Source organism: Papaver somniferum, chromosome 5 (genome assembly GCF_003573695.1).
Source record: "Papaver somniferum cultivar HN1 chromosome 5, ASM357369v1, whole genome shotgun sequence".
In the NCBI taxonomy this organism is placed as follows: Eukaryota; Viridiplantae; Streptophyta; class Magnoliopsida; order Ranunculales; family Papaveraceae; genus Papaver; species Papaver somniferum.
In genome coordinates this window covers 15990969-16002276 of record NC_039362.1, presented here as the reverse complement: position 1 = coordinate 16002276, position 11308 = coordinate 15990969, and the positions used below count along the sequence as shown (strand labels likewise).

Below are 11308 nucleotides of genomic sequence, written 5' to 3'. Positions count from 1 at the left end.
TTAGCACCTCAATTATTCCAATTTTTGTTTCAAAGTGGCACACGTTTAGGTTTGATGAAATTAGATGCATTTCTATGTTGTTGTGCCACGCTATTGCTAGCCCTTTTGCAATTTCCACATAAGGTACTATAAACCAATCAGCAAATTGAGATTTTTTCAGGAAAAGTTCCATTCGAGACAACGGTGCTTTTGTCTCGGCAAGGAAGAGTATATCTGGCTTTTAAAATTGATTGAGGTGGTTGAAGTGATCTTGAGTAATTGGAGGTCCAATTCCTTGGACGTTCCAAGAGGGAATTTTCATAATGTCTCTGGAACAGGAGGTTAAGACAACTAAATCTACTAGGAATTTAAAAGGGAGGGAATATGAGTAGATTAAAATGTAGTTGTGAACAGTAAATAAAATTTTAGGAAAACAAGAGACCATAAAATTTCTCTGAATAATGGTAGTAAAATTACACAGCAGGACAAAACTAAGGTCTTGAAAAGCAACAAATGAGTCTTCACAGATAGAGTAATACAACGACGTTGGGTTCATGCGGATAAAAGTTAAAGATCTAGAGAGGCTAGGAATACTGCAATGACTAAAGAACAAAATAACAGTTTACAGATTTACCGACCCTGTAGCACCAATTAAGGAACCATCAATTTATTTTAGTATCCGAGAAAAAAAGGCGAAACTGGAAATGGAAAACTGCTGGTCAAGCGAGAGATAGAAGTTGCTGCCGACGACGGAAATGTCAATGATGAATCTTCTAGAAACAACACTGGTCTAATCCAAAGAACATGAAAACTATGAAGTAAAAGAAAACTTCAAAATCACAGAGACATCGAGATTAACACGGAAAATACGGACGAAGATGGAGAAAAATAAGCTGACAAAGCTCAAAACGAAAACTAAATTAACACAGAAATTCAAAGAGATGCCAAAAGACCCTTTTATAGTTTTAGATTCCTGTCTCTAGCCCATATCACTGCTTCGTTAAGAGACAAGATATAGCTCGAGCTCCCTTGAACTATCATGCCTGATCACATAAAACAAGACCAAAACTATCGTTAATTCATTAAATCCTGATTAGGTCCAAGTTGGTTGTACAATGTTTACGTTGGAGATATCCTGGTTAAGTTCAAAATCTTTGTTTGACAGTCAATCTAAGGAGACCAGTACTTTACGCGTGTTTGTACAACAAAAGTCAGAGAGATTGAAGACTTATATTAATCAGTAAAGATCCTAGATGAACCAACATTTGGCAGCAGTCGATTTAATAAACATATTGCGTAAGGGTATTTTCACACCAAAAAATATGGTAATCCTTGAAAGTAACATGAACATGTAAAAGAGAGGCTGGGAGAAAGCATCCACATTACCTTGGAAAAATGACAATTGAAAAGTAGGTGTTCTATAGAGTCATAGACTCATCCTCAGTATAAGTTGAAGACAAATCCTTGGTAGTGAACCATAAAATATTTAATTTAATTTACTAAGTATCTTCTTACTAGACATGAAATCCAGAAGACGAGAATGAAGTCATACCTTCAATTGACGATGTATTAAGAAAGATTGACTAGCGATGTTATTATTTAAGTAGATCTGGTAAATAATAATATTGATTATAATCGGGAACGCTAAACTTCAACTTTTCCTATACTAGCATTGTGCATTCATACGAGATTGTAATATACGCTAATATTGTGGTTGGATCGATGAGTTTGGGGTATTGTTTTATCACCTATAATCAAGTTTTTTTCTTCTAGTTTTATTATACCTTTTTCTTTTCGAGGTAAATGGTGTTTACCTATATTACAAATTTTGAAATTAGCTACTAATTCATTGTAGTTGAGCTTTATAAGAAATTGACGCACATCTTGTGAGATAGTGTGTGTGATTATGCACGGAGCCTATGTATTTAAAATTTAGTTTTTTTTTGCAAGATTTGTAGTATTTTTTTCTTCTTCTTACATTTGAGTATTTGCATATAGATATCTTGTTTGCGTATTAATTTTGCTCTTAGCATATTGCATTTATTTGTTACTGCTAATTATGAATTAATATATAAACATTACAAGAAATAGTTTAAAAGAAAACTTAACAAAACCCGATCATGCATTCATAGTATCTTAATTAATGTATTTGCGGTGCACATTAATATTAACGCAACCGTCAAAGTATGTCTCATGGGTTCAAAACACGGTGTTTCATTTATTTATTTTTTACACATACATGCCTTTTTTACATGTATTTTTCTTGTATAATATGATTTATATATTTTCGTGAATTTTTTCTTTTCTCACATATAATATTTTTATTAGTTTAGACATTTTGTTATGCATTTTTAACAAATATCAATTTTCTATTTTCAAATCATCCATCTAAAACATAAATATCAAATGTTAGTTATTTTCTTTAAGAAAAACAAAGTCTAGTAGGATATGTTTACAGAAACCTTATAAGAAGAAGTAGGAGTCGCACGAAGAAGTACTTCTCTCCCAATGATTTATAGTATCCATACGTTCCTTTTGGGGTTCTATTCTTGCACAACTGATGCAAACATTGTCACATATTACTTAGAGATTAAAATTGCTGACCCCTCCTTCACGACAGATTACATTCCTGAAATCCAGAGCTTATATGAATTGCATTCGCAAATTTTGGAAAAACACGCTATTAGCTGTTATTACTATGTGGAAATTGAGAATTCCAACAAAGTAAACAGGGAAGTGGAGGGTGCTGGAAAGTGGGCTGCATCTACTAAGCATATTGTCGTCGATGCTGGAGATAGAACATGTGGAGGAAAACGTGGTTTTGTGTTGCAACCCACTAATCCTTTTATTGATGAAATTACATGGCTAATGAAAGAATTCTTATCAAATAAGACCACATACTTTGTACCACCTACGAAAAATTTCACTCCGGAAGAATAATTGGACAATGATCAATGATGAGGGGATGTTTCTCAACAATTACGGTTTACACGTTCCGAAACCTAATTGGTTCTCGCTCACAAGATCACCTAGAAACTCTAGAGATATCTTGATCTATCAAATCTAGGGTTATGAAAAATACCTAGAAATACGTACTGAAATTATCAAAGAAGATACCTTTCATGTGCTTTCTGATCCCCGCGTAAAATATTTTTGACTCGCAGTTCATGAAGAAAAGAAAATGTGGAAAACAAACATGTGAAAGACACACACACAATTTTCCAAGGGATAGTTTGCGTGGTTACATGAAAGCTCTATTTATAGTGAATGATCAAGGCTAGGTTGCTTGAACACAATGTTATCTTGTCTAGGAAAGGAAATACCAAGTACTTGACTAAAATAAGCCTTTAGTCACGTAGTTACAGTTTTAGTTCGCGAACTGTTGCCAAAAAATCGTGTACAATTTCCTATTCACCAAATCAACCTTAATCACACATATAAGTGCTTCTTTGATAAATCATTCATAACTTCTTCGTTATAGCTCGGAAATTAGTGATACTTGGCTCGTTGGATTCGTGTTTTCATTTATTACAACATAAGGACCTTTCCAGGGACAAAGGTCATTCTCATTAAAGTATTAGGCTCAAATATCCTCGAGTATATATATAAATGTATATTTACCCTCGTATGAATTGTTTCATAGAGTGAGCACTTGTTTCGGTAGATAGAGAGGTAGAGCAAACAAGAGAATCGAGTGTTTGTTATTAACCTTTAATAAAGTTCTCGAAGATATCTTCGTGTAGTCTTTAATCTCCATTATTCAAGAATATCTTTGATTCTATATTATACTTCTTAAACCTAATCTAGTACGAAACTGACTTTAATAGACTAAATCAAGAGTGCATTTTTGCATCTAAATTTGACAACTAACTTGACAAACCAACGCCAGTAGGTTCAACCAAGAAATGCTCTGACAATAGCAATAAGTAGTTAACTTTTTGGGTATTGGTTAATAATCAGTACAAGAGAGTATAATGCTCTTGAATCTTATTAGAGTTGACACACACAAGATACATCTTCTTTGAAACTAGTTTCATTTTTTTTGATGATTTCCCAGATTAGATGTCGATGATACCTTTCACAACCATTTAATGATATTTTCTTTTCAAAAACAATTTAAAATTACTTACAAACTCATTATTCATACCATCAAAATCTTCTGATACATCTTCAAAACCCATTAACAAATCTCTAAAAAAAAAAATTCATCATCAGAAGCACCACTCAAAACATCTTAAAACCAGTTTACAACTTCTTAATACCTACATTCAAAATTATTTCACAATCTTACTTCTTAAAAATTTCTAAAACCGGTTATAACACTTTTCATACCTACCCAACAACATTTTAAGCCCTGTTAAAAGCCAGAGGTGCATAAAACATTTTCACTATCATTTGAAAATGTATTTCAGACAATGTCATATTATAAACTCTGAAGAGAAACACCAACTTTCTCACATTATCAATTGAAGAGAAATACCAACTTTCTCATACTACGTAATTGAAGAAAAACACTAGATTTCTCATATTGGATTGAAGAGAAATTTTAATTTTCTCACAAAACATGAAGTTAGCAGAACGAAGAATGAAAGTTTTTATCTGCGAGATTTTTATTCACTATAGGTTTTATTAATTTAGCCAAACTGAAGTATTTGCTTTACTCCAAACTTCAATTTGAGGGGGAGTATTAGAGTAATACTACAAGTTTACTTGTTACTATTTTATCTTTGTAAGTAAGATTTCTTAACCTTACATTTCTACTTCTGATAGCTTAAAATATGATCAGTTGATGCCTTTGAATATGATCAAAAACTGCCTTAGTGTTGTGTCATTTTTATATATTGTTGTCCTATGAACGCTTCATTGTATTGTCGGTTTCATAAAAAATTGATTAATACAATAATTTATTTTCTTCATACTGTAAAATCTATCAATAAATTTTTCCGAAATCAACCTCATAAGTAACGAGACTTGCTCTTGCTCCCTGATTATCTGAGACTTGTCAAGAACGAAATGATAATTATTGGATCAACATTTTCATACATCATGATATTTTTACAAAAGATCTATCACATAGTCGTATTGACATGCTTCGATCCAAGCTTTCATCTTGAGAGGGAATGTTAAGTCATACTCGGTTAATAATTGATTCTAGAAAAATATCTCAAGAATATCTTGTGGTCAATTAGATGTATATGATTGTTGTAATTTAGAACAAACAATATATCGTAGATGAAACACCACTTGAATGCGATTTGATCCTCAATTATAATTTTAGTTTTATTATCTCTGTCAACCTAAAGATAGTGCATATAATCTTCCTGCATGATTAAGAAAAGTGTTTCTTGACATCCATTTCAACTAAAATATCCACCAAATAGTTGAGATCTCCATATTCATAAGATGATTTGAATCCTTTTCTGGATGAATCCTAGAAAATCTCGTCTGGCGTCAAGAGGAGAACTTGCAATCCCTAAGAAGTAAGAACTTTTGCAATTATAGCTTCTGCCATAAGAATTCTACCATGATAAGTGAATGTTATTGGACATGCTGAATCATGGATGCATGCCTTTTTGTAATGCTAATGTCGTCGTAATCTCATCTCAACGCCTCCTCCATTCACATATACGAAGGGGAGTAAGTTGTGAACCGCAATAACCATGTGATATAATTCAACATATCATTTTAAAAAATCAACAAGTTCTTTAATGAACGGCACGACCAGTAAAAAAAAAATACAAAAACACATTATTATATTCCTGATTGAAAGAAGAATAAGAATTTGCTTCTTTTGACTTGACTTTTGTTTCTGGTATCCAAATATCCTGTTAATATATTTTAATTCCTTCTTAAAATCGTGGTTAGTAAATTGAATTACCACTAAAATGGCATCCGTCTGATGAAAAAGATTCTTTTTAATTTCCTACAATGGTTCCAGATTATAACCAAATCAATTTCCAAAAGAAAAGTAATAAAAAAAGTTAAAGGTTGCTTGGATACATCTTAATAATTTTTCAACTTAATTGAGTCGAAATGTTAAAATTTACTAGTTTGATAACAAAATTTCAAGATAACTTCCAGAAGTAAAATATACTATACTTTTCATGGAGCAAAATCCTTTTTATTTCTAATGTTTGAGATTAAATTCTATTTTTTTTAGCAATCTTAACATCCAAACACTTTCTAAATCCACCGGACACCCAACATAGTAGTACTAAAAAGTCATTTATTACAATTTAACATGTCCCGATAATTAATACTGAACTCAAATATCTAAAAAGAAATATATGCGCATTAATGAATTTACCCATTCTTATCGAATGATGCATAATTGACCGAATTTTTAATCGAACTTTCATTTCACCTGGCCGGATAATGCACGCTTTTTCGCCGACTCGAATTATTATCACTCGCTTATATATCCTTACTTTTGACACCCAATAAATATATTCTTATGCAAAAATAAATATGTCCCTACTTTTTTATAACCTTATCCATTTAATATTAGATTACCTTAATACCCTCATCCATGTAATATTTTTCTTTATTTCAAAATGGAACAAATTTCTTTCTCTACCATTTCACCACCACCACTAGCACCACCACCACCAACATTCAACTACCATTCTACCACCACCTACCAACTGCCACCACCACTCCTTAACCACCACCATTACACCACCACCAGTCCTCCACCACCACCACTAGTTTGTTGCCGCCACCACCACTGGTTCAGATATTTTTGTATCAACAACAGTAGTTGATCCAAATAAAAATAGAACCAACAGTAGTAGTTGATCCAATTTAGGGGATCAACAACGATATTTGATCCAAAAAAAAGGATCAACAATAGAAGTTGATCCATGTAAATGGAGTGAACTTGACGTGAGTCGAACACACATCATCCGACATAGAGTCAATCATGCTACCATTGCACCACAGTTCAACATTGGAAGAAATTTACATGATTTAAACTACAAATCATGATTTAAACTACAAGCATGATTATACTTATCCAAGGAAATATTGTCAACAATAGGAGTTCAAAGGATCAACAACAGTAGTTGATCCCATAAAAAATTAGGTCAACAACAGGAGTTGATCCCATAGATGGATCAACAACCATAGTTGATCCAATAAAAAATTGGGTCAACAACAGGAGTTGATCGCATAAAATGGATCAACAACAACAATTGATCCCATAAAAACATATAAACCACAAAAATTGATCATTACCTGTAGCTTCATAAACACCACCGCCACCACCACCAAAAACAACCAGAACTAAAACCTAACACAAATTTCATTATTCCAACCGAAACCACCTCCATATACATCATCAATTTCTTAGTATTAAACTATTCTCATCTACGTCACAATCACTTAAAATACCACCAGTACCGAAAGAAACCTAGATTCAAATACATACCTCATCTGCCATCGCTGCTACACCACCATCATAAATCGTAACCTAAACCATATCTCGATCTATAATTGCAACCTAAAATCAGATCTCCATCGATTAATTGAGATATCATACTTATCTTTCGATTCATTTTTCGTTGATTAATCTTCGTTTTTTTAGTTTTTGTTGATGATTTTCATCGACCTTTCTCCATTTATTAGTTGTTTTTTTTTTGATGAACTGATGTCGTCGATGGATCTGGTTGAAGAATAAGGGAAAGCAAAACATGATAGAACACAAAATCAAATGCATGAAGTGACGAAGTGGTGGTGTAGATTTTGGTGGTGCTGATTCCGGTGGTGGTGGAAGCGATGTAGATGATGACGGGAGCGATTTCATTGATTTGATTTTTTTCTGTCGTAAGAAGTGACGAAGAAGAGGGACAGTGAGGAGGATAAATATGGAATCATTAAAATTATGTTTTTAATGAAAATTTTCAATTATGCCACTAGAGACATTTGTAAAGTTTGTTAGACATATTTAATAAGGCCCATCAAAAGAAAGGACAATAGTTCAGTTTTCACAATCGCTAACCAGGATCTAGAGGACTCCAGACACCCTCTGATAAATCTGCTGGGAGCCTGGCTGGGAAATGCTCAAGCTTAAAAAAAAGTACAAAATAAATAAAATAACAACACACTCAACCAAAGTCTTTGCTAGTCAAAGAGTCAAAACCTAACTAACATTCATAGACCATAATTAAAATATATAAAAATAAAAGTGATAGACCCTAGTATTTATTTTCCTTCTAATAAGCAAATCTGCTTTCCTATTTTTCCCCAATTTCTGAATTCTCATTCTTCCTTCTGAAAAGAGAAAAGAGTTGCAGAGAGATGGATCCAGAAGCAGTATCAAAAGCGTTTGTAGAACACTACTATACAACATTTGATGCAAATCGTGGGAGTCTAGGGAGTTTATATCAAGAAGGATCAATGTTAACGTTTGAAGGTCAACAGATCCAAGGATCGCAAAACATTGTTGCTAAATTGAACAGTTTACCGTTCCAACAATGTAAACATACAATCACAACTGTTGATTGTCAACCTTCTGGTCCTGCTGGTGGTATGCTTGTTTTTGTTAGTGGCAGTCTTCAACTTGCCGGTGAACAACATGCCTTGAAATTCAGTCAGGTTTGTTCTCAAACCAAAACCCCAGCTAGATCTGTATTTTTTTGATTTTTCCTTTTTGGTTACTATTTTGCCCTTCTGTAACTGTGAATTTACTTAGAGATATATGATCTTGAACAATAAGTTGGTGATAATCTCTGTTAAGTAGTGACATCTTTGCTTGTTTGTAGATTTTAACTGTTCCATGATTTTGAACAATTGAACAATATACTGTTAGGGAAACAATCTGTTAAGCAGTGGTGACACCTTGCTTGTAGATTTGAACTGCTCCATGATTTTGCTTTGTGTGAATTGCGCTTCGAGGTGATTTTACATAAGGTATTTGTGTTTGGAATTATTGCCTGGCAATGTTTTGCTCATATCACTTGTTTGGTTGAAACACACATCCGATAGAATCATTTATGACAGCTGTAATTACTATCGGTCTTTTGTTAGTTGGAATTGAGTATTGATGTTTCGTTCTGTAGTATAATAAGGGTTTGATTACCTTCTTTGTTTAGTGTAACAGAGTGTTTGTAAGAAAAAGAATCACAAGAAATCCTTATATGCTTGGTTTCTTATTACTTAAACCTTCAATTAATGTGCCTGAAGCGACTTGAACTTCAGTTACTTTTGTTTGTTCTTTTACGTTGAGTTTCTTGCAACTCCTATTAAATATATTGTCGCTTACTGTATTCCTTTTTGCTATCGGTCTGTTGGTTGGAATTGTGTATTGATGTTTCGTTCTGTAGTATAATAAGGGTTTGATTACCTTCTTTGTTTAGCGTAACAGCGTGTTTGTAAGAAAAAGAATCACAAGAAAATCCTTATATGCTGGGTTTCTTATTACTTAAACCTTCAATTAATGTGCCTGAAGCTACTTGAACTTCAGTTACTTTCGTTTGTTCTTTTACGTTGAGTTTCTTGCAACTCCTATTAAACATATTGTCGCTTACTGTATTCCTTTTTACTATCGGTCTGTTGGTTGGAATTGTGTATTGATGTTTCGTTCTGTAGTATAATAAGGGTTTGATTACCTTCTTTGTTTAGCGTAACAGAGTGTTTGTAAGAAAAAGAATCACAAGAAATCCTTATATGCTGGGTTTCTTATTACTTAAACCTTCAATTAATGTGCCTGAAGCGGCTTGAACTTCAGTTACTTTCGTTCGTTCTGTAACGTTGAGTTTCTTGCAATTCCTATTAAATATGTTATCGCTTACTGTATTCCTTTTTATTGCTTTCGAACTCTCAGATGTTCCATTTGATGCCAGCTCAAAACACCTACTACGTTCTGAATGACATATTCAGATTGAATTATGCTTGAGAGGATGGGGTGAAGTTGGAGCTTTTCGAGTCATTTGATGAAAGCGATGCTATTGTGGTTTTTATGTATGGGATAGGTATTGTCAATTGGGATGTCTAGGAAGGAACCCATGGAATCATATATTTTTTTAGTTTTGATATGTAACTTTTAGACTTCTTTTGAATGAGGATGAAGGGAATTGCTCCTCCTTTCGGATTTGCTTCTTTAATTTCATATCTTGAGATTATTTTGCAAGTTTGTGGGTATTGGCGAATTGATAGAAAATATTACCAAGGACGCCTTTTTTTTTGTTGCTTTTTTTCAAAACTAGTCATAAAAACCCAAGGTGACCAAACTTGTGGTACGAAAACCCCACTCAAATGTTGGGATCCATTAAAATTCATACGTGACGGTAGTGTTTAAAGGTCTTACAAATTTTCCTAAATTTCTGCCACTCCATAATCTTGGAACAAAGTAAAAACCTAAAAAATTGTTACATAGATGTGCTAGTCTGTTTGCTTTATCGAGATAAGTCTTTGAGCGCCAGGATATGTCAGTTGTCTTTCCTTGTAAATGCTTGAAAATACTTTTACAATCTCCTTCTATGTTGAATTTTTCAAGACCTTTTTCATGCGCCCAAATAGGTGCCTGCATCACTCCTAAAGCCTCTGTTTTTTGTGGGTCTGTTGTTGCTGATTGTCCCGCTTTCCCTCCTCCTGAATTTCCTGTATCATCTCTTAGAATTAAAGCATAACTGGAAGGTAGACTATCAGAAATCCATGCCGCACCTACATCAATCTTAAGAGTGTGTTTTGAAGGTGCGTGCCACAAAGGTATCAGAGTTTTCCTCTTTTAGTTTTTTTGGCTTTATTCTGAAGGTTACTTCTCTGTGCCCAGAAAGCTACATGCCCTTGTATTTACATAGCTAGATTCTTGACTGTTGTAATTTTGTTTTCAAAAACTCTGTTACATCTTTCCTTCTAAATAAACCACATCTTAGTAAGCATCAATTCTAGGGAAATTCCTTTTCTAGGGTTCTTGATCCAATCCTTACAGAGCTCCAAGAAAGTACTTGAACTATTTATGTTAAGGGCGACAGGGTTTGGGGTCGAGTTCCATATTTCTTTAGCATAAGGACAATGTAGCAAGAGGTGTTTAGTAGTTTCTGTTTCAGTTCCACACATGGTACAATAAGGATCAACAACTTTTACCTTTCCAAAAAGTTTAGAGTTGTAGATACGGCGTTTTGAAGACATTTTCAAAGAAAAAGTTTAATCCTTTGGGAAATGTCCAGTTTCCATAAGGCAATCCAGAACGAATCAGGTAAATTTAAACTAACTAGACCGACTCCATATTTTCATAAATATACGCGTTTCTGTTGATTGTGTTCATTTTGCATCTATTTTGTCTAACCCCCGATTTTCATAGATACTTATCAAGCTTGCTCTGGTCAAG

At 33.5% G+C, this 11308-nt stretch overlaps 1 protein-coding gene across 2 annotated transcripts; it reads left to right on the top strand.

Annotated features, from left to right (window-relative positions):
- Positions 1 to 8180: 8180 nt before the first annotated feature.
- On the top strand, positions 8181 to 10143 carry LOC113281053 (nuclear transport factor 2A). Of its 2 annotated transcripts, none has more exons than XM_026529693.1 (2): positions 8181 to 8574; positions 9822 to 10143. In XM_026529693.1, the coding sequence occupies exons 1-2, from the start codon at positions 8278 to 8280 to the stop codon at positions 9843 to 9845; spliced, it is 321 nt and encodes a 106-aa protein (XP_026385478.1). In that variant the 5' UTR covers positions 8181 to 8277; the 3' UTR covers positions 9846 to 10143. The 2 variants fall into 2 exon arrangements, with proteins under 2 accessions (XP_026385478.1, XP_026385477.1); XM_026529692.1 differs by having other exon boundaries at positions 8187 to 8574; positions 9803 to 10111.
- The last annotated feature ends 1165 nt before the right edge of the window (positions 10144 to 11308 follow it).